Below are 19920 nucleotides of genomic sequence, written 5' to 3' on the forward strand. Positions count from 1 at the left end.
GGTGCCGAAACTAAAAGCTGAGCACTTTGCTGAACCTGTACAAACATGCATTGCGAAGCAAAGCGAGCGGTGTATTACTCTCTGGGTATGAAGGGACTGGTACGCATAGCAGGAGCCTCGATGACTGGGGGAAGGTCCTTCGCCAACTCTGCAGTTCCTGCGGGGAAGGGCAGATCATCGACACCCTTTGGAAGCACCTTCTCATACAATGCCTTGGCATGGTTATGTTTGGCAGCGAAGACCAGGGTCTTCTTCGCGTCTTGCACCATGACATGCGCGTCGTCGACGCCTGGGACGCACCCGCGAACGAAAACGAGGTTGAGTGTACTATCCACTCGAATAACCTTCAGATTCTGTGTTGTTATCCGTTCTCCACCTAATCGACCAGGCATCTTCTTCCCTGGCCATATACGACCGGGATCCTATGTTACACTGAATCAGCTCAGCACAAAGGAGGAGATCAGGGTAGCGACAGACCTGGTGGGCACCCATAGCACCGCTGGAACGGTGTGATATCGAGACACCGTGACTAGCCCGAAGACCCTTGAAATTCCAGCGTTTCATACCGCCCTGGAAGCCTTTGCCGATACTGAAAGGGGATATGACAAACCAAACCGCTGAGAGCATATTGATGGGAACGTACGACTTGGCAATAACATCGACATACTGGCCAGGAACAAAGTGAACAGCAGAAAGTACTGTGCCTAACAAGCTCTTAGGACTCGGAGCCAGAAAGCAGTGATGTGTCCACGAACCGACCGGGACATGCGCATCCGGAGTAACTGGGAACTCCTTCACTATCTGCTTCGGGGCCACACCTGCCTTCTCGAAATGCCCTAGCATTTGGGCAGTTGTGTTCTTGGCTCTTTTGTCAGTTGCAGCGACTTGCACAGCGTGATATTCTGACTTGTCCTTGCGGACGGTCTTGATATTTGCAGTCACTTGACAATTATCCAACTTTCATGACCGTTCAAGTCAAATATTGACGGTTTAAAATGCCCTGAAGCATACCTGAAGAACAGTGACGGGATGGCGTGCTCCCTGGTCATCCCACATAGCCGTCATGCCCCGCTTCCTCGCAATAACACCAGTCCGCATTGAATTCGGCGTCCATTTCACGGCCTGCTTGCCCTTGTCCACAGCTTGCACCGGAGTTGCCTGTTTCACGGCCGTGGAGTGTATCTCCCTACAAAGTAAGGATGCCGAGCGAGGATTGAGCGACCATATCCGCATCATAACGCCGTGGAAGATGTGTTGCAATTGTATGAACCCCCTGCGGCTGCAGGCGCTGAGGCCGCTGCCTTGGACGTGACACTGAAATTATATGTCACGTGCCCCAGTGTCACTTTCGTACCTATATGTAGTCTCAGTTTCTCCTTCCCCGTCCTCGAAGGTGAGTCGGCTTTATTGGGTGGTTTCATCTTAGACGCAACTTGGGTATATGCATATTGCAGGGGCATACTGCGCCTGATCACCTTGCTGGCCGTCAAATGGAATGGACATCTGGCTCTCCGATGATAGACCGGTACAAGGTCGACTTAATCAAGGCACGCGGAAAGGAAAGAAGAAGCAAGAGGAAAATCCATGGTCTTATCCTCTTCTTGAGGAGGGTGCGTTGACTACACTGGGTCTGAGGGGGGAATATGGAAGATTTGAATGGGACTTCCCCTGTAGGAATACTGGTACGTCGCACCTCGGCTAGCATCAGGGCACCCCTGACGTCTTCTAGGACGGAGGCTGTGTCAGAAAGGGAAGAGTAGTGAGATATATCCTCCCACATGTCCCGTACCGGTCCAAATGCCACTCTCGTCGATACGGCAACGTGCAGAGCAAGGGGTCAGTACTCATACCCGTGTTCATGTTCGTCCACATACCTAATTTATGTAGGCTCACTTTATCAGGACATACTTTCCTGATGTTGATATCCCGGGAGAGCTCATACGAGAAGAGATAGCCATGGACGCTCGAGCTTCGCAACAGCTTCAGGAATTCGACCCGTACGCGGGAGAAACGCTGGAAATAGTAGAGTGCTATGACAGTTCACGCAAACGCGGGTCATGTCTAGCCTTTCCCATGGGCGAATCCAAACGAGATTTGAGTAGGTGATGGTTCGCAAAGTAGTATTGCCATCGGATTCACTCTCCCTGTAGATATCTTGCCCTTTCCCTACCAACAGAAGGATAGGGCAATGGCCAACCCTTCGCCTCAACCTGTTAAGTCGTTCGAAACACCCATTGTGCAATTAGCTGGCTCATCACTTGGTTCTGCAACTGCGCTGGGTTCGTGCAGCATTTATCTGCCTCGTACCAAGGAAATGATGTTGACCTAAATCAAGGTTCAATGCTTGCTGTTCGGACGTTCGCTTCCACGACGCTTCTAGAAGTCAAGGGGAAGGTCACCAACGGGCCCATTCAAGTTGTCTACGGAGTGTCAGCTGTGGCGCAAGGGGTCGTCAGCCACCCTGAGATTGGGGATCGGCGGGTCGTGGATGTCAAACTACGTCCAACGAGCAACCCTGAACTGCTCTTCGCGGATGATCAAGGGTCCATACGCACCTGCCGCATGGGAGGCGGGGGGAACGCAATGTTGGTACATCACTGACCTGTCTCATTGTCTATCCATTGATGGTCTTGACAGTGATGTCTTGCATAAAGCATCAGACAGTGACTTGTCGGCGTCGCAAGACCCTTTCCACAGGATCGCTCTGCCCAAGCAGGCTGATTGGTTCCTGGTGTTTTCAAGTAACGCTGTTGGTAGATTGGACTTCCGAGTAAGCTTGAAGCTGCGGTATAGCCTATTGTTCTCATTTTTATTGGCAGTCAATAGCCAAACCGTCCTCGGTTTTCTCTGCACCGCAGCCTTCCTACCCTGTCACGTCTGTTGAAGCGTCACGCTCAGATCACCTGATATGCATCACTACCTCAAAGGATATATTATGGATCGACGACAGATTTACTCGAAAGCCAGTCCTGGGCTATAAGCACAAACGCGAATTTGACCGGTCGTTGTTCACGGTCACGACAGAGAGTCTGACCAGTAATTACTGTTTCCCTTCATATTCAGACGTTACAATCTTCTGACAGTCGATGCAGGCCCTTTGACTCTACTGGCTTCTCGCAAGAACGAATTCATCACTGTGTATGATGTTTCTCGAGACCCTGCCGATGGATTGGTCTACTCGAACGCATCCCCTTACTCTCCTTTCGCCACGAATCGCTCGAAAGCACCTTATGCAGGTGCTAAGCTGTTAGTAAATTCTCAAGGCAGTATGACGGAATACAGCCTGGTACGATTATCTGAAAGGGGAGGTCTAGATCGTACGGATTTCCAGCATTTCGAGGGAAACATGTCAGCAGGCGACTTGCCGACATCGAACGCTGAACAGTCAGCAGATGTTCCTTCGATGGGAGATGAGGGCCGGTTGCGCCCGGACGTTGGTCCCCTAGGAGGACGTGAGTTTAGTCAAATCGACTTGAGACCCGTCTATGAAAGTAAGGACTATTCCGTTAGGCTGCTGTCTTCAAGTATGAAAATCAATGTATTTAACAGGGTTGATGATCCATGGGATCGGCAAGGACCCTGAAGAGGATCCCGAGGCTGTATATGAAATCCTAGAGAAGATGCCCACCTTCAAGCAGAACCTGGACGAGCCGGTGGACAATGTCCTAACTATGTTTGTCCACTCATCCCCTTTGCCGAAGGGTCCAGCAATGCTCAATAATGTACACAGGTTCGACATAGCATTTCGGTCCGGAGACGAACCAGATGAAATATCCAGATCGGACTTCCTCACCCAGAGCTCCCTCAATTCTGCCCGCGGGTACCGGGCTTTGATGCTGGGGCGGATCCCGAAGTGTGCGTTGATAAAACAATTTCCTTGGCACAAAGACATTACATCCTTCCTTCGTCATTTTGATTGCGACGGAGATCATCCTGAAGAGACAGTCGAACAGCTGCGTCGCTACGATCTGGCATCGCCGCCGGAGCGTGCTGGTCCATCGTACCGACTGGAAGCAGAGGCTCGCGAACGACTCACGCTTGATCTGGCATTATCGTCGGATGTCTTCTCCGTTAACTCATTTCGTAAACCGTCCGCGTCGGATCTCGACGACGCCTTCGAGACTATGTCCCGTGCGACGGAAAACATGTCCTTGTCCGTGTCCGAGCCTCCTCCTGTCCATTTTGGGTATCTTCGGCCGGCAATGAAGGACGCAAAGAATCATTACCCCATGGTAGATGGAAAGGAGCAGCCTCCAATGCGCGGAGCTTCAATGGAGATGCCTCTCGGTGCCCGCCTCTTGCTGCAGGAATGGGATGTGGATGGAGATCCGGACAGCTATGTTTATCAAGATCCGTATGACACGGCTGGGTCTACGCCAACAATTACTCCTTTTCGAAGCAAGCCGGCTGCTGAAGCGAGCCGAAATTCTTCTCGCCCGGAGAGGGAGACACAGAGGCCGCCTGTGATCGTTGCAGCTCGAACACTTGCTCCTCCTGTGCCCTCTTTGCAGACCGTACCCAGGCCCGCGGCAGTTCAATCTCAGGAGCCCATGGCAGGAGGACGCACGGGCGCTACGACGCAGTTAACTCCTGCAAACTCCCAATCTCAGGACATGTTCATGACGAACACTCAGATTCTTCCTGGACCGTTTGGCGGTCGTGTGCCTGTAGGCAAAAAGAAGGCAGCGAAGAAGCGAATGGGTGGATTCTAACAGAGCACGACAGGACAGCACTATCTATAATCCCGTAGTGTATATCGAATATCTAGTCCACTTAATGGAGTTACCTTCCGTACTTTGAGAGTCCCTCATCCTCTATAGAGAAGGACTAGGAAACTGAACGTAGATATGGAATACTAAGATCGTATTAGCTGCATCTCGGTACAGTGACTTGCCCCAGATGCCACTTTTGGTTCTCAGTCCATGGACTCTTATTGTTGCTCACGGCCCGGTGGCCACTCTGGGCATTATAGAACTTCAACTTACACTGGGAATGATAGCATGCTATAGTCATATGACGCCAAGGGAGCTGGGGGGGCATGTCAGACACTGAGATTAAATATTCTGAGGCTTGCTACAGTCAATGAGGGGCCACATCGCAGCCAAGCTGCGATGTGGCTGGCAATTTATGCCATAACTAAGGGGCCGTATCACAGCTCTTGGGCCCAGCGTGGCCCTGACATCGCATATCAAGACTTTCAGAGAGAAATAATGAGGGGTGAATAAGTAAACTACGTATTCGCGGTACACTTTCCTGGCCGGCTCACTACCATGCAGTATTGCACGGGTGGCTGCTATGGTGCGGGACACCTAGTCACCACTACTTTGGTACAACAGTTATGGAGGGTCCAATTTTCCCTCATTTTCTTATCCATCTTGGGAAAACACTGCATTTGATGAAAGAATCAGCTTCTCAAGACGGATTGTCGAAATACTTAAAATTGAAGGAGTTATAATTTTGGCCCAAATCTATTTTGCCAAATTACCCCATATAGATAGGCGCTTATTATGTAATCACTATGCAAGGTCGAGAAATCCTTGGCTACCTACTTGTGTATAACACTGTGAGTCCTTATATAGCTACTGAGTACCATTAAATAGCTCTGCCCACTGCGAAGTCCTCGTTTTCGTGACCTCAGAATTAAAAATTTTCTCCAGCACCGATTTTGCCACTGTCCAAAAGTAGCGGTGACTAGGTGTCCCGCACCATAGTCTCAGGATAACCGACATTTGCCGAGCCGTGTATTGCCGAAATAGGAAGGAGGGGACCGCTTCGGATGACCCTGTTTGCTGCTTCACGTACTGGTACTACTGGCGCTGGGTGTGAACCTCTGTTCCGTCTGCTAACTGGCTTGACCTGGACTACGACGTACGACATATTCATTTTGCTGCAAAACGTTGACCGGCCGTGCAAACGCACGAAAACTGGACTCGGCCGGCCCAGCGAGCGTGCTTCATGGATGGAGAAAGGTACGCTCAAATGATCTTCAAATACCGGCCACTGAACAGTGGAGTAGCCAACCAAAGTCTCTGTCTGGATCGCTAGCATTGAATGAGGCTATCCGACGTATGTCAATTAATATTTGCCCGTAGTATTATTAGTTGACGTTCATATAAGGAAACAAGACGGCAGTATGTGCTCTCACAGCGAGCTACATATCGACCTTTGTCGGGTATCCGGTATGCGAAAGATCAGCTAAAACTCTGGCGGGATGGTCGGTATTGACGCGAATTAGCTGGACTCTCTCAAGTCTAGACTTCAGACGCGGAGAGTACGCATATCTGTGCCTAAACTCGCTGCCCAGGTGTACCGTGATGAGGGCTTAATTGGGTTTTATCGCGGTTTCTGGATACCTCTCATGACCATATCATTCGTTCGTGCGTCAGATGCTACCTCCCTTGGTTGAAGGGACACGCTGAAGGAGATTTCAGGAGCCACATCCATGACTATTTACGATAACACCAAGGTAACATTGCATAGGAATGGCATGCTCGCCCGTAACACCCTCGTTGATGTCGCAGCGAGCGGTGGGATTGGTGGCGCTCTCGCTGGATCTGCCATTTCGTTCGCCAGTGCCCGTAAGTGCTCTCGCTCTCACCCGTACAGAAGCTCACGTCGTCCCGTGACCAGCATTCGAACTGGTTAAGGTTGGTTCTCTCTTAGGTTGTCAGAGTCAAATGTCTTACGAACGTGACCTAGATCCGCAGGCAGCTCGAGTATGCCATCGCAGCCTCGAAAGGCCAGCGTATAGCAAAGCCGCCCAGTACTATGGAAGCTGTTAGAGACATAATTCGTACGAATGGCAGGTTCGGCATGTGGACTGGCATGCGCATGCACTTCCGTGAGTTGCCTCTTCTTCCTCAGAAGTAGTCTCTCCGTTTTACATTCCTGGACTTAGTACGTGATACAAGTGGGACGGGTCTCTATTTTCTGGAGTATGATGGTATGCGGTATCTGATGGGAAGGCGTCCCAATGGAGAGCAAGGGCCTCCTCCTCCGTGGCTGCCGCTTCCTAATGGCCTGATACCTTTTGTGTGCGGTTCTTTCTGTGGCGTGACATCCTGGGCCCTGATCTACCCGCTGGACGTGTAAGTGATCATGGATCTAGCCAAACAATCAAGTCGACTGATATCTTGCGCAAGCGTGAAAACGAAGGTGCAAGAGCGATCCTTAGCAGGTCTTCCTCCTCGCGGTGTACGCGAAACATTCAGGCGTCTCATACGAGGTATTTTTTTCTTGTACATATGAGCACTCATGGGAATTAACATCCCATTGCATGTTAGGACCTGACCCTAATAATCCTCAACCCATCCACGTCGGGGTTGCCAGGATATACCGAGGACTAGGTGTCAGTGCAACCCGAAGCATCACCACTCACGGTCTGCTTTGGACTTTCTTCGATATCGTCGCCGGCTATATCGATAGGCTACCATAACATATAGAGCCAGCATTTCAGGTGCTGTATCAATGAGAGTATGTTTTATAGTACCGCACTGCTGCTTCGCAATAATACACATAGATTTGCACACCGCACCTGGCCTATTCTCTGCATAGGGCCGCCAAAGGGCAGGGGGATTAATCCGGGAGTATTTGCTTTGTTACGGGCAGCGGTAATCGAGATGGATCGAGGTACATGTTAGACCTATCATATCATCGTCGAGCTTATCATAATGGCGTAGATGGCACTAAAGTTACATTATTGTTATGACTACCGAGCCTGAACGTAGTCATCTATCTTCAGCAACAGGCAAACCGTCTCGGTTGATAACTCGATTGCGCTCGTCGAGACTAGTAAAGGTTGTACGACATCCTCCTCCAAGATGTTGGATATTAATCCCTAGAATCGGAACGTCAGGACCGTCGTTTGCCATGCAGGACGGTCTAAAGGCCACGTACCTTGCGGACATTGATACCAGCATTGCGTTCGCCCAGGGCGTGCCGATTCCTGAGTTCAGTGACGATGGCGATAGGGTTCAAACCAGCATTCTCAGCCAGTGTTGTGGGAATGACTTCCAAAGCATCTGCATATGCCTGGAAGCAGTACGCCTCCATGCCCTTCAGGGACTGGGCGTATTGCGATAACAGACGCGAAACGTGAATTTCAGGTGCCCCACCGCCGCTGATCAGAGCCCTATGAGCGTGTATTAGATAACATTGACACTGACACCGACACCAGTATCTTAGAAGCATACCTCTTCTTTACTAGGCATCTGACAACGCAAAGCGCGTCATGCAGACTACGCTCGCACTCTTCCAACACGAGCGAATTGCTACCCATCGCCAAGATACTCACGGTCCGGCCTTTATGCTTGACGCCAGTAATTTTGACAACCTTGGGACCGCTCTCGCTTGTCTCTTCGACAAGATCCGCGTAGCCCAGCTTGTCCTCCGTGAAAGCTTCGATGTCCGCAACAGGTTTGCATCCCAGACTCTTGCTCAGGAATTCTATCTCGTCACGCTCGATGTCCTTGACCACGAGGATATTGAGCTTCTTCAGGAAGTTCAACGAGATGTCGTCAACCGCGTCTCGCAGGATGGATTTTTGGATGAGGAGGACGTTGCAATTTGCCTTCTTGATCTTTTTGCAGATGTTGAGAAGATATTGACGGCCCTCCTTGAGGACCTTGTCCATCTGGCGATAGTCATTAATTACCACGGTGTTATCCATCTAAATCATGTTTAGTATACTAGGTGTAGCAAGGACCAGAGGGGTACTTACATCGGGTTTCGGTGCACTGAGTTGGAACTGGACGAGACCGATCTTGGCTTTTTCTATCCTTGTTGGTCCGCCAGCAGCGACGACGACGTTTTGATTTAGGACAACACCCTCCACTAATTGGGTGTCTTCAATGGTGCCTCCGACCTTCTTCACTATCCTAATGTCGCGGAGGTCGACTGTGGAGGAGGTGGGGGTAACAAGTTTGGTGACAGCCGCCACAGCAATAGGTGCCAATGTGGATGAGTATTGGGAGACAATCTATACCAAAGGAGGAGTATAGTTCCATAAACAGCGAACGCCAAGGGTAGGCGAGAATGCAGAACGGGACAGACCTTAGAGTTAAGTGAGGTTGTCGCTGCCCGAAGTAAGCTCGCCTTGTCGTTCAAGTCTATGGGCGTAGATATCTCCGTAAGGTACTCCACAGCTTTTGCAGACGCTCTCAAGAACGAATCGGCAATGATGGTAGGGTGAATGCCCTTTTGCAGCATCTTCTCTGCAGCACCTAACAAGGAGCCCGCAAGTACAACAACCGATGTCGTACCATCTCCCGCCTCGATGTCTTGAGCTGCAGACAAATCAACGAGCTACAGCGACACGTTAGCTGGGTGACTTGAAAAGCGGCGGAAAGGACACACCATCTTGGCAGCAGGATGCAAGGCTTGTATACTCCGAAGAATCGTAGCTCCATCATTGGTGATGATAACCTCCCCCTTTGCCGTCTGAATCTGTATCGAGAGTTGTAGAGTCACGGATGCAACTAGGATGAGCTGCGCATACCATCTTGTCCATTCCTCTTGGACCCAAGGATGTCCGCACCGCATCACTGATGGCTGTACAATAATCAGACTCAGTAAAATATTCAAGATAAGCCTCACCTACCTTTGGCAGCAATCAGGTTGGACAATCTGACCTCCATCGGTTTGTTCTGCACGGGAAACGCGTCAAATTCGTAGCTTAACTCTGTGAAAGAATGGGATGCTATCTCACTTTGTCATTGAACGCGGTCATTCCAGAAGGACCCGAGGTCGCTGAAAGTGCTGCAGACGCCATTGTAAGAGTCTGTCGTACGCAGCGGTCAATAGCGTCCCAAAGATTCAGCCGCGGCGGCAATTCCTGGGCGCTAAATTTAGACATCAGTCCGTACCGAGCCATTGCGCCACGTGAATACATTGCGTATTCCTGCAGAGCACTTCCAGCTTTCTCTCAGCTTGCGTACACCTCTCACTCACACACTACACCTGTTACCATGGATATCGTACGTCGCATTTACGCCGTCAGTGGAATAGTATTGAGTCCATGTTTTTTCAGGATCATCTCGGAGGTGCAGGAGGACTGTTTGCTCAGTTGGCACAGTACGCGCGTCCTATCGTCTGTATCTGTAAACGTGTTGCTGAGGACGTGTTTACCGTCTCTTCTCGCAGAGGGTTTGGTGGTGGCCTGGTTAACAGGATGGGACGTCCTCCGCCTCGGTCGTACGACGAGTACCTGAAAGCCTACAGTGTGGCCATGCTTCCAGGCCGCCAGAGGGAGAACGTCAGCTACGGTGGAAAGAGTGAGTTTCTCCCCATCTGACCTTCTCCTGTACAAGACTAAGCTAGCTTAATCAGTCATCATGCCCCCTTCTGCTCTTGCTACACTCACCCAGCTCGATCTCGAATCGCCATGGATGTTCCAGCTCCGTAATCCCTCCAATCCCGCTGCGTCCACACATGCAGGTGTTCTCGAGTTCATCGCAGAGGAAGGATGCGTACATTTGCCATACTGGATGATGAAGACCCTCCGATTGAACGAAGGAGACCCGGTGCGCATAACGGGTGCCGAGCTACCGAAGGGTAAATTCGTCAAGATACAAGCCCAGAGTGTACATTTTTTGGAGGTGTCGGACCCAAAGGCTGTGTAAGTGACATGTTCTAAATCGTGCAATAGGTATTCATGGATGCACATAGTCTAGAGATGGCTTTACGCAACTTTACCTGTCTAACACAAGGGGACATGATCGAAATTGTCTACAATTCCATTGTCTTCGGTTTCCTTATAATGGAAACCCGACCAGGAAACGCCGGTATCAGCGTGCTCGACACAGATCTTGAAGTCGACTTCGCCACACCCGTCGGCTACAAGGAGCCAGAGAGACCAAAGGCTGCGCCCCCGCCAACCATGGCTTCCAAGTTGAAGATCGATCTCAATTCTGCGTCTCCCGGCTCATCGCGGCCAGCGAGTTCTCTAGGTGGCGCGTTCGCCGAAACAAGTACAGGCACTTCGACATTGACGAAGAAGGGAGAAGACTGGGAAAGCTTCAAGGGGAGAGGTGAAACGTTGGGTGGACGCAAAACGAAGGGAAAAGGAATAAGCCACAGGAAAGTTGAGGAAGTATCGGAAGGAAGTAAGATCATTCGGACAGGGTAAGATGCCAGCACGAGTAACAATGATTTATCACTGACAGAAGACCCTACCACAGGCAACGCCGAATCGTGAACGCCGACATATTAGAGTCAGGAGCACCGGTACCCGCTCCCCTGAATCTTCCCTTTGGAAAGTTGTTCTTTGGCTATAACATTCCTCCGTATCAGCCACCCGAGAATGCATCTGGTACAAATGGCCAGGTAAGGGGATCTTTGTACAACCCTCGGAACCGCATTAAAGGACGGTCTTAGCAATCGACGGCCTTCACTGGTGCCGGCAACACCTTAATCGGCCGATCTTCCCAGTCGCAGGCCAGTAAAGGGAAGGGGAAAGAGCAAGAATCGACAAGTTCGCAAGGGCCCGTGAAGGAATGGGGCAAGGGACAGACTTTGGCTTCCCCAACGCCTGCAGCATTAGGTGCTGGCGGTGCTCGAGTCCCTAGACCGCCACAAAGGGGTAATGCGAAGCAGAAGCATCGGGAGCGAAGTCTAACACCAGACTTCGGGGTTGACGATGACGACGACGTGATTATCATAGACAGCGACTAGCATCATCTTCCTTGGCAATCAACAGTCAAGAAGCTCGAGGACATGTAGGTTAGATGTATCATAGTCTCGTAGATCCGCAGCGTAGCAGGCAACTGTACGCAATCCAATATGTGCTTGTCTATTGATCATCTCCTCATTGTGTGCAGCTAGCTCTTACGCCTGCTAAACCGCGGTATGTAAATCAAAGCATAACTACGCCTACGCCCCTTCCAGCCTCCCGCCCTCCAATGGCTTTCACGCCTGCCAAGGGCGCCGTTCTCCAGTTGTAGAGGTAGAAGTTGAGCATACCGTCACCCGCGCCGAACTGGAGAGTCGCGTTAAGAAAGCTAGTAGGTCAAGGCACTTTACAGGGACGAACCTTCAGATCGTTCAGGAATGCGACGTTATCCATCAAGGTCAGAACGTTGAACACGTCGAAGCTCGCTTCATTCGCGATGACCAATGCATCACCGATGAGGTCGGTCAACCGCTTTTTGAGATCGCGTTCAACGTCCTCCTCGCTGTCACTAGCAAAGGCTGTCTCTGAAGCATAGTAGAAGAGGTATGCTGCTTCGAGAAGGTTATGCTTGGGATTGTCGATGATCGTTGAAGGTAGTGAATAGAACGTGAAAAAATCCGTTATACGGCGAGTGGAAGGAGCCTGCGCAGCGTCACCCCAAATTTCAGATCACGCTAATTCAGGGGTGGTCAAGGGCACATACCTCGACCACATAACTCCAGATAACCTGTCCTTCCCTCCTGCCCTTCACCATATCGCCCCGACCCAGTCCACTCAAGAACTGGTGTCTTATCTCTTCCACAGTCATCAGGGGGACCATGTCGAACCGCTTCATATATCTGTCGTACAGATCCGCCACCTGCTCGATGTCACTTTCCGTCATCTCTCGAAGAGCGAGATGCGTAGACGAGGGCACTTTCTGGAGACGGATCATTCGAGCTAGGGTCTGATTACGCGGCACATACGTGAACTTCGTGTCGACTAGTTTCGGGATGTTGAGTGAACGATGGTAATACCTACGCGGAGGATCAGGGATTGTACGGCATGAAGCTGCGGTAGACTGACCGGCATGTGGACACCGGTGTGGGCAGCAGCATGCCAACCGTGTATATGGCTTGGAAGATCCCCTTGAGATGGCATTGTCTCGTCACCTCCTTAATCAAGACCGGCGTTAGCCGCTTAGATCGCAGTTTCTTGTGCACACAGAGATAGTTAATCTCGCTAGCCTTGACGATGCTGCAGGAGCCAAGATGTAAGAAAAGGAAGATATGGAAAAAACGCAGCATACTTGGATCGTATCCGCAATGTGATGGGGACACCGGATATAAAGCCAACAAGTTTCTTGTTGGATGCAACACGTACGCCTACATGCCATTCCTTGTGGTAGCCAGGTGGCTGGAGTGCCCTGTGTGTCCCTACTATCAGCGCATGGCAATCCGATACGTGCGTCGAACTGTACCATTGCAGAAACTCGGCCGTGTATTGGAAACGGAAGGTAGCATCCTTGTCCTCGACGTAGTTCAGAGATAGCAATTCGTATACCTCTTTGAGCTGATACAGACATGAGCGTATGAGACAAACGAATTCCAGGGAACTGACTTGATTGGGATCATTAAGGTCAACGATAGACCATTGGAATTCCTTCGGCAGTGGGTATGGTTCTTGACGCACTTCCTCTCCAGGCCTGGAAGGCTCGATGGGCCCATCTTCGGCGGGAACCTCGTCACCAAGCTGTGGTACTGGTTGGGTGGACCAGAACTTGAGAAACAAGTCGTGAGCGCCGGTATGAGAGGAGGGACAAGTGACTCTCACCTTGTGGTCCCCAGCATCCTTCTTACCCTTCCCAGCAATCCCTGTCTTCCCCTTCGCGTAGTCCATAATCTTCAAATGATCCAGCGCCATCCTGACCGTCTGCTCATCCACACCTTCTACATCCCCGTGCTCCTCCTTCACTTTCTCCAGAACTTCATCTACGACCGCTTGAGGCACCTGCTTCTGGCCCTTGAGAGCATTCAGGGCTTTGCTGACCTTTGCCCTCTTCTTCTTTTTCTTCTTCTGCGAAGTTCCCGCAGACGACGACGCCTGAGGAGAAGATGCGTCTACCGACGGCTCCTCCTCCGAGCCTGAGCCTGAGCCTGAACCGTCTTCGGCACCCGGATCATCCTGCACGATGGTCGTGTCAACGATCTCTTCCAACTTGCCCTTTTCTCTGGTTGAATGAGATGCGGACATTGAGAAGGAAGGCTGATATATCCCCTGTGTATAGTGTATAGATGTGTGCAAGCTAGGTAGGTACGACGCGTCCTCGGACAAGCGCGTCTGAATTACTTCCGGTTGTCCATCCCGTCTGACCACAACGGCAGCCCTCAGTGGCCGGCGGACAGCTGTATACGTCTAACCCTGGCGCTACCGATTTGCTCGAGGAAACTGCACCTACCCGAACCGATATCGACCTCGATCATACCCCGGGCCAGTGGTCATACGCAGAGCCGCATACAGTATTCCAGTATCGACGGCAGCATCTGGGGACTGGCAGTCATGGTCAAATAATTCACAAGTATAAACCACGATCACAATGATATCAACAGCGCAGAGAGAACTGTGACGAGGCAAGGATGGCTATCGTATGTCCGGGGCAGCAGTTCGACGCCTCTTCTTTACCCTTTCTGCGAGGCTGCAACTGAGGTCATACGGTGCCTGCTCATTCGCAACTTCGTCATCAGTAGTAGCACGGGCGACCGCATCCTGAGCCCGAGCAGTCTGGATTGCGGCTCTTCTGCTACACTTTCGACTGGCTTTCTCCTGGGACGGAGAAGGTGTCAAAGGAAGTGTCGGGAGACCGAGAAGCGCTGCGGAAGGAGCAGACGCGGATGTGAGAGGCGCCTCGAGTCCGTAGGTGGAGAACGATTTTAAGTCGGCTGTGAACAGAACCTGAAAGGAAATTATGGGCAATTGAATGGTGATGATGGGTAGAGGGTGCACCTACAGAATGAGCCCATCCCGCGTAGTCACCCCAGACCTGAGCGAGCTTCGCATTTACTTCATCGTAAATCTTCGGTGTTATGGGTATCTTCCCGCTTGATTTACCCTTGGACGATCCGACGCCATAATGCTTCATCGCAATGTGGTGCACATGAGTGTCCACAGGTACAACCTCATTCTAAAGCGCATCGTAAGCCGTGATTTCGCAAATGCGAATGAGTAGAAGTCAGGCACGCACCTTGTCTAAGCTCATGAGCAGCACACAATCAGCGACCTTCCGGCCAACACCCATGAAGCGTAACAAGGCGTCCCTTGCTTCAGTAGTTGGCATATCACGAAGTGTTCTCAGCCATTCATCCGGCGTGGCGCTATTCCCACTGTCTAAGAAATGTCCTCCAACGAGCATCTGCGCGGTCTTCTGCACATATTCGGCACGGTATCCGAAGCCCAAAGTGCGTAATGTCGCCGCCACCGAGGATGAGGCAAGTGCAGAAGGAGAAGGGAAGGGGTGGTATGCACGGAGGTCATCACCATTTGGCGCAGTCAGCACATCGGAAGAGAAAGGCGGGGAAGGTGTGCGCGATGGAGTTGCTGGAGGGGAAAGGGGGCTGACGGAGGCGGGGTACGGGTCGGGAGGAGGCAAGCTTAGAAGACGGGGAGAGAAACGATCGCATAAGGACGTGATCATCTTGGTTATCCGCACTATATTATTGTTTGACGAGCATATGAATCTACGCAGCAGCAAGATAAGACAAATCATAAATACGGCTGCTAACGTAGAGGATACAGACGACATACGAAATAAGGTTCTCCCAGGGATCCTGTCTCAGCATCCGTATACCCTCAAATCGGTCCCGGAACTTCCGGAAAACAGGGTCCCTGTCTGCCCAGCTGTTATACAGCGCGACTAAATCCACGTCCAACTGGAAGTAGTCCCGAATCCAGGCCAAAGTCTCCTGTTGTGCTTTCTCTTCGCTACTTGAATCGTCGTTCCCATCCTTTTGAGGTGGAAGGATGGTGCGATAGTACAAGGTGTCGGGGGACTGTCTGAGACAGACCACACGGTCCTTGAGGCAGAACCGATATTCATGGGAAGGGTACGAGAGTGGTAGGGGTGTAGGAGACAGAGGAAACACAGACCAGCGAAACGACTGGCCACATTTCAGGACTGCAGCAAGGGACAACTGCACGATCGGCAGCGGCAAAGCATGGAATCCAGCAGGGATGGGACAAGACATGGTGTGGCTGAAGCAAGACGCGCTTGAAATTAGCGCGTCCGTGGCGCGTCGAGCGATGCCGCCGGCTCGCGAAACCCTAGCCTTGCCAGTGGCCACCTATGTTTACTAGGTTCAATCCCCTGTTCATCCTCCCTCCGGGGAGTCTTCAGCACCTCGCCTCTTCAGAGCAAGAGGCCTTGTTTATGCCCGGCGACGAGAAAAGCTGTAGACCTGTTGTATCCACGTATGTCCCAAATTGACTTGAGTCTATTCGACCCCACCGGTGGAAGGTGAGCTGGAGTCTGAAGCCGGTACTCACTAGAATCCGAATGCTTAGTTGATACTGTCAAGATCACAGAGTCATTACCATTATGGCCTCCAACGGCGATTCGTTCTTACCTCGAATCCAGTCCGTCTTCTACGCCACGTTCGATGTCCGTCAGGGCCCAAAGATCGTGTTCCAAGTACCTGAGGCTCTAATAGCTGTATCTAATCAAGGCATCCCTCCGTCGTCGTCAGTAGTCTCATTGTCATCCATTCCGGATTTGGATCCCAATCCTCGATCCAAGCCAACCTCAAGGGCCTCTTCCCTCTCAGTACACGTCGCTTCCCCTCATCGCCCGTCCTTTTCCATCCACTCGCCGAGCAAGGGATCTTTCTCCTCTGGAGCCATCGCCAAATATCTCTTCCACTTCGACGATGTATCGAAGTTCGTGATACCTCCAAGCGCGTTATGCGGGAGGTTAGTCACGTGTGCTACCAAAGACCACAGAATCATTGGTTTTCCGGTCGAACTGCTTGGGAAATATGAAAGGAACTACTTCAGGTATAACCTATGCTTTGTATTCGAGAGACAAGCCGACCTAAGCTGTTACGAGCCCATCGTCCGGAAGATAGCTCGAGTTTTCACGGCTTGTGAGGTGCGCTGCCTGCAGCAAGAAATCTTCAATATTGAACGTTGTATATTCTCCTAGGAAGAGTCGGCCTTTTTGTCAAATCCTTCATCTCCTATGGCCATGCTTGCCATCCTGGAACAACTGTACGAGGATCTAAACTCGTATTCTGAGACATCGATACCTATCGACGCTTTCAACTCTTTGGAGCTTAAGATATTCCCCTTCTACCCTAACCCGCCCCCGGTTAGAGACTGGGACGTACCGTTGGCCTTGATAAACCTCGCAAAGAGGGTTGAATCCAACTGGGATCTTACAATCGTCAAAGTCATCAAGCATATCGACGGAGTAAACCATGTGTCTCGCATCGCTTACCTTGCCGACTGCGATTTGGATCTAACTCGTGAAGCTGTCTCTCATCTACTGTATGCCCCGGGTATCCTCCGAGGTTTCTAGCTAATGTGACTGACCTATGGCGTGCAGATATTACCAAGTAATCATGACAATCGACATCTTCCAATATTCTAATATGTATACACTTCGGAAGAGCATACAGTGGCTCGCGGACGAACAGCATGTACGGGACGAATGCGGCTTATACGTGACAAAGCCAGGTCAGATCTTGTCATATTTGAGGTTATCGTTCACTGACAGGCTCGCATGGATAGGCAGGCGCATCCCAGATTTTCCCAAGCTCTTACATCTGTATTCGCGTCTCAAACCGGGAAAGTCTGTCTATGAATGGGCTGAAGATCACGATGTGATCTCACTTGGCGTTGACATGAGACGATTCGTGAGCTTCGGGGTTATCAAGGTAAATGGTGACCATCTCATCTTGATTGTTATCCTGGTGTACTTATTGCTGACTTCATTAGGGTTTTCTGCGGCGTATCCATCGCTATCCAATTCTAATCAAGTCATCCCCTCCCCAAGGTCAGACCAGTAATGGCACACGCCACAATCGCAACGTGTCATCCTCTTCACTGGGCCGCAAACGAGGGAGAAACGCGACGAGCGCCTCTGCGTGGAACACCCCTCCGCCGCGTACACCTGTCCGTAGTCAACCCGAGGATGATAGGGGTAAAGTTCCGAAGGCTCCACCCACACTTGCTAGCGTCAACACAGAGCTGGCTGTGAGTGCTCGAAACAGCCCAATAAGCCCATTGACCGACTCGGGCTCGACGTCGGTTGTGGACCTGACAGACAGTCCCAGCAGGGAATCCCGGCGCGTTCGGTCACCGGCTCTCATCCTGTTACGCCAACAGGAAAAGGAGAAAGAACTGAGCGAGGCGGAGAAGTCGCTAGAGAAGCTTAAGAGCCAGGCTCAGAGCCTGCTACTCGGCCGCAGCAAGAGTAACGGTAGGGAGCGAAGCAGAGAACGGCAGCATGGAGATAGAACAGATGTGGCCAGACCCAGGCTTGGGAGAGGCATCACTGGATCAGCTTTCTGGAACGCGACTTTAGCATTGTCCGGTGCAACTCTGGGAACAGGACCTACGGCCCCGCGCGGTCCTGGCATCAACGTTGAACCCGACTCAAAGACAGGCACCAGTGTGATTGCCCCCGCTGCCAGCTCAACAAGGCCGAATAGCTCGTTTTCTATCGTATCGGTCTCGGGCGCTACAGGTCTCAAACGTTCTTCGTCAATACCCCCGATTCAAGCACCGATAGCTATTAAGAGCTCTTCCGCTTCTCCAACGAACGTGCTTTCTCAATCGCAGCCACGTACTCGACCTCGGCTTTATTCGAACCCGCAGCGCTTTGCCAATTTATCATCTTCCACGTCCAACCCTCCAGGTCCCCTGTCTCACAGTACGTCGCAGTCGACATTTCCCCCGTATCCGAAGGATTTCTTGGATCTGCTAGACGGCGAGCATCACTCTGATGAGCTGGGAGCGAGGTTCGAGGTGGGATGGCCCGTACTGGAAGCCTGGCTGGGATCCATCGCCGAAAGCGAGGGTAGGGTAGAGGTCATCTATAGATAATAACATGGCAGGGCCAGGGAGGCACAGCAGTTGTATGCCGGCTTCATAGTAATGCTAGTATGATACGATAGCGGCCAGATCGTTCCTATTGGCACCATACCTAGCGTTCCCGTGTGTTCTACCCCACCTGCGAGAATAGGAAGGGAAACAGGATTAATAAAATAATAAAAGTCCACACCTATAGTGCCCCTCCTTTGAGAGGGTTATGCCAAACCCGCAATATACGTCGCACTTTTCGACCAACCGGCAAGTTCCGGCGTGCTCTCGCGCAGCTAGACTAGGACCCCGGGAGGTTACGCATATGGTTGCTCGATATCAATATCGAGTGGCTGTGCCATTTCGTGGGAGGAACCTACCAAACTCAACGAGTTATCGAGTGGCTGTGCCAGAGGCGGCTGTGGCTCTCCCTGAGGAGAACTCGATTTGTGCCTGCCATGACAGGTGCTGGACGAGCTCCCGTACGTGTGTACAATAGGCAAAATACCTGTGTATACTGTAATACTTAAGACCATATATATGAAGGTAGATGAGGCTTGATACCCATTACCCCAAATCATACCAACAGACCTTGATGTCCATGCAGAGTTTTTATGGACCAGTGAATGCTGAGTGTGTGTTTAGCGCTCAGCAGCAGTTAGACAGTTCACAGCAGTAGATTTACAGCATTATTTTTAATGAAATATCCTCTGTGCAGTTAGCCTGACTGGGTGTCATCGCATTTACAGATATCCACAGTAATTCAGACCTTGTAAGGCAGCGTGGAGGGGGGAAAGCGTGCAAACTATAGATTCAATGCTAAACCTCTTTCGTGAAATTGTGGGGGAGCGGTGTTTGCTTTGAATGTGCGATATAAGAAGTCCCTTGCCCCGGAGGGCCCCAAATTGAGGAATTACACAGTGTTTTGGGCTTGAATCGCCTTCAGAAAATATGCATGGACTAGCTGTAGATTTTCTCATGGTTCCAGTTGCTGATTTATAGGAGATATATCTCAGAGAACGATGGACGGGTTGAGTACTAGTATGGCCCCGGAGGGGCCGGACAAATCGATTTTTGTAGTATTTACACTCGGATTTTACGGTAAAACATGCCATCTGTCACTCACTAGCTGCTTTGTTCCTACTTCAGGGCTCTGAGGGTGATTTGTGGAGCATAGGCCCGAGAGTAATGCAGATTTT

At 51.1% G+C, this 19920-nt stretch overlaps 8 protein-coding genes across 8 annotated transcripts; 4 read left to right on the plus strand and 4 right to left on the minus strand.

Annotated features, from left to right (window-relative positions):
- Positions 1-74: 74 nt before the first annotated feature.
- On the minus strand, positions 75-1098 carry GLOTRDRAFT_36192 (mitochondrial 50S ribosomal protein L3; the record flags this gene model as incomplete). The annotated part of the gene is made up of 5 exons (XM_007864695.1): positions 75-422; positions 478-589; positions 644-704; positions 756-957; positions 1012-1098. 5 exons carry the CDS (start codon positions 1096-1098, stop codon positions 75-77), a joined length of 810 nt encoding a protein of 269 aa, XP_007862886.1.
- A 399-nt stretch (positions 1099-1497) lies between these two features.
- On the plus strand, positions 1498-4712 carry GLOTRDRAFT_137042 (uncharacterized protein; the record flags this gene model as incomplete). The annotated part of the gene is made up of 10 exons (XM_007865329.1): positions 1498-1682; positions 1730-1836; positions 1888-2098; positions 2151-2279; positions 2336-2585; positions 2638-2770; positions 2820-3036; positions 3093-3491; positions 3550-3673; positions 3731-4712. The coding sequence occupies exons 2-10, from the start codon at positions 1798-1800 to the stop codon at positions 4710-4712; spliced, it is 2484 nt and encodes an 827-aa protein (XP_007863520.1). The 5' UTR covers positions 1498-1682; positions 1730-1797.
- A 1407-nt stretch (positions 4713-6119) lies between these two features.
- On the plus strand, positions 6120-7435 carry GLOTRDRAFT_37049 (mitochondrial carrier; the record flags this gene model as incomplete). The annotated part of the gene is made up of 8 exons (XM_007864757.1): positions 6120-6179; positions 6236-6401; positions 6432-6578; positions 6631-6647; positions 6700-6841; positions 6899-7088; positions 7143-7225; positions 7284-7435. Coding segments are annotated over 8 exons (957 nt in total), but the record flags the coding sequence as incomplete, so codon positions are not given.
- Positions 7436-7526: 91 nt separating this feature from the next.
- GLOTRDRAFT_114757 (T-complex protein 1) lies at positions 7527-9821 on the minus strand. Its single transcript, XM_007865330.1, has 9 exons — positions 9707-9821; positions 9599-9644; positions 9497-9549; positions 9355-9444; positions 9052-9303; positions 8720-8977; positions 8193-8668; positions 7897-8131; positions 7527-7837 (listed from the first exon to the last, which is right to left on the minus strand). The coding sequence occupies exons 1-9, from the start codon at positions 9767-9769 to the stop codon at positions 7709-7711; spliced, it is 1602 nt and encodes a 533-aa protein (XP_007863521.1). The 5' UTR covers positions 9770-9821; the 3' UTR covers positions 7527-7708.
- A 347-nt stretch (positions 9822-10168) lies between these two features.
- On the plus strand, positions 10169-11670 carry GLOTRDRAFT_36110 (UFD1-domain-containing protein; the record flags this gene model as incomplete). Its single annotated transcript, XM_007864692.1, has 5 exons — positions 10169-10271; positions 10327-10615; positions 10666-11121; positions 11178-11322; positions 11374-11670. 5 exons carry the CDS (start codon positions 10169-10171, stop codon positions 11668-11670), a joined length of 1290 nt encoding a protein of 429 aa, XP_007862883.1.
- A 181-nt stretch (positions 11671-11851) lies between these two features.
- GLOTRDRAFT_35380 (N-myristoyl transferase) lies at positions 11852-13546 on the minus strand (the record flags this gene model as incomplete). The annotated part of the gene is made up of 7 exons (XM_007864632.1): positions 11852-11974; positions 12029-12310; positions 12372-12684; positions 12734-12904; positions 12957-13073; positions 13128-13219; positions 13268-13546. 7 exons carry the CDS (start codon positions 13544-13546, stop codon positions 11852-11854), a joined length of 1377 nt encoding a protein of 458 aa, XP_007862823.1.
- Positions 13547-14183: 637 nt separating this feature from the next.
- On the minus strand, positions 14184-15888 carry GLOTRDRAFT_72599 (DNA glycosylase; the record flags this gene model as incomplete). Its single annotated transcript, XM_007865331.1, has 4 exons — positions 14184-14599; positions 14655-14828; positions 14889-15381; positions 15449-15888. The coding sequence occupies 4 exons, from the start codon at positions 15886-15888 to the stop codon at positions 14288-14290; spliced, it is 1419 nt and encodes a 472-aa protein (XP_007863522.1). The 3' UTR covers positions 14184-14287.
- A 350-nt stretch (positions 15889-16238) lies between these two features.
- On the plus strand, positions 16239-18831 carry GLOTRDRAFT_72601 (nitrogen permease regulator 2; the record flags this gene model as incomplete). The annotated part of the gene is made up of 7 exons (XM_007865332.1): positions 16239-16352; positions 16518-16787; positions 16842-17185; positions 17244-17374; positions 17429-17574; positions 17636-17676; positions 18574-18831. 7 exons carry the CDS (start codon positions 16239-16241, stop codon positions 18743-18745), a joined length of 1218 nt encoding a protein of 405 aa, XP_007863523.1. The 3' UTR covers positions 18746-18831.
- Positions 18832-19920: the final 1089 nt, after the last annotated feature.

Source organism: Gloeophyllum trabeum, assembly GCF_000344685.1.
Source record: "Gloeophyllum trabeum ATCC 11539 unplaced genomic scaffold GLOTRscaffold_00003, whole genome shotgun sequence".
Lineage (NCBI taxonomy): Eukaryota > Fungi > Basidiomycota > Agaricomycetes > Gloeophyllales > Gloeophyllaceae > Gloeophyllum > Gloeophyllum trabeum.